We start from the raw sequence: 1,236 nt of genomic DNA, 5'->3' as shown, positions 1-1,236 counted from the left end.
TAAGAATCTCTTTTCTTTATTGTACTGCAATAATGCCATTACAAGTACAATAAAATGTGAGCAACCTTGAGCGTCTCACTTGGGAGCTAAATAATCTTAAAATGTAAAGATTTACTACTTCAGAGCTATGTGTCTTTAAATTGGAAATAAATTTAATTTTTTTTAACACTTATTAACGTGGAATCGGCTTCATATTTTACCACACACTTGTCGTATTAAGTCGATTCGCCGTCGACACGCCCTTTCGATCGTCGATGCGGCTGTTTGGACGTCGTCGTCGCGGCCTCAGCGCCGCCGTTCAGCCAGCATCGTCTCAGATCGGAGTCATTCGATCGTTGATGCGGCCAATCGGACTTCAACGCTGCCGATCGGGCGTCGACGCTGCCGAATTCGCAGGAAGAAGATTCGTTGGACATAGGTCGGCACCTATGTCCAGCCGTGTTGTACGAACCAATGCGAAACGCATAACGACTTTCATTCTTACTTCAAGGACATATAGATTTTTCTCACTAGCTTATTGCGGTTCCGTGTGGATAAGTGTGATGAATTCCTAATTCGAAGTTTTTTTTGGAAATAGACTAAATTGATTTAAAAAATTACGTGTGTGGCTTATGTCAAATATGTGTAGAATTATGTTATTGTAGATTGATGAAATATAATACATGTAAATTAATGCAATAACTGTTTCCTAGCCCATAATAAACAGTATCGTATGTGGGCAATAGATGGCATTGTATTGTATAGAATATTGGTGACAAATAGATGGCGCTATTCACAATTGTATAACGCAATATCAGTTTAATTCCAATGAAAGGCTTATGACGAAATGTAGATCTGTTTTATTGTAGAAACGTGTAAGTAATGTGAGTAATATTACAAAGGTGACATCACGCGACAGGGTACTGTGACATCACACATCACTTTGGAAAAATATGCATTACTCATAACATTACCCATTACATAGACCATGTCGGGGCGCTCTGGGCGTTTCCCAATATGTACTAAATATAGTAAATATCTATATTAATATCGCCACCCAGCAAATTTTCTACGTACTACTTGATGGGACATTGCTAACCGTGCCGTAATGTTACGTAGCGCTGCTGCCAGGTGTCGCTACTAACACCCATTACGCGAAACAGTGCGCGGCGTGATGCAATGATGCAATGAGATGCTAACATCACGCATCATGTTAGCATTACGCGTGATGTTAGCATTACGCGTGATGTTAGCATT

General features: G+C 40.0%; 1 protein-coding gene across 1 annotated transcript in view; it reads right to left on the bottom strand.

Annotated features, from left to right (window-relative positions):
* Positions 1-215: 215 nt before the first annotated feature.
* The window catches only part of LOC113239599 (uncharacterized protein K02A2.6-like), a 6,259-nt gene continuing 5,238 nt past the window's right edge, over positions 216-1,236 (bottom strand). Inside the window, exon 4 of the mRNA XM_026476653.1 lies at positions 216-426. Coding sequence (XP_026332438.1) covers positions 216-426 — 211 coding nt within the window. The remainder of the gene's footprint in view (positions 427-1,236) is intronic.

Source organism: Hyposmocoma kahamanoa, unplaced genomic scaffold (genome assembly GCF_003589595.1).
Source record: "Hyposmocoma kahamanoa isolate Upper Pololo Valley unplaced genomic scaffold, ASM358959v1 99959, whole genome shotgun sequence".
NCBI lineage: Eukaryota > Metazoa > Arthropoda > Insecta > Lepidoptera > Cosmopterigidae > Hyposmocoma > Hyposmocoma kahamanoa.
The sequence above is the reverse complement of the archived record's forward strand: the minus strand, read 5'-3'. Positions and strand labels throughout refer to the sequence as shown.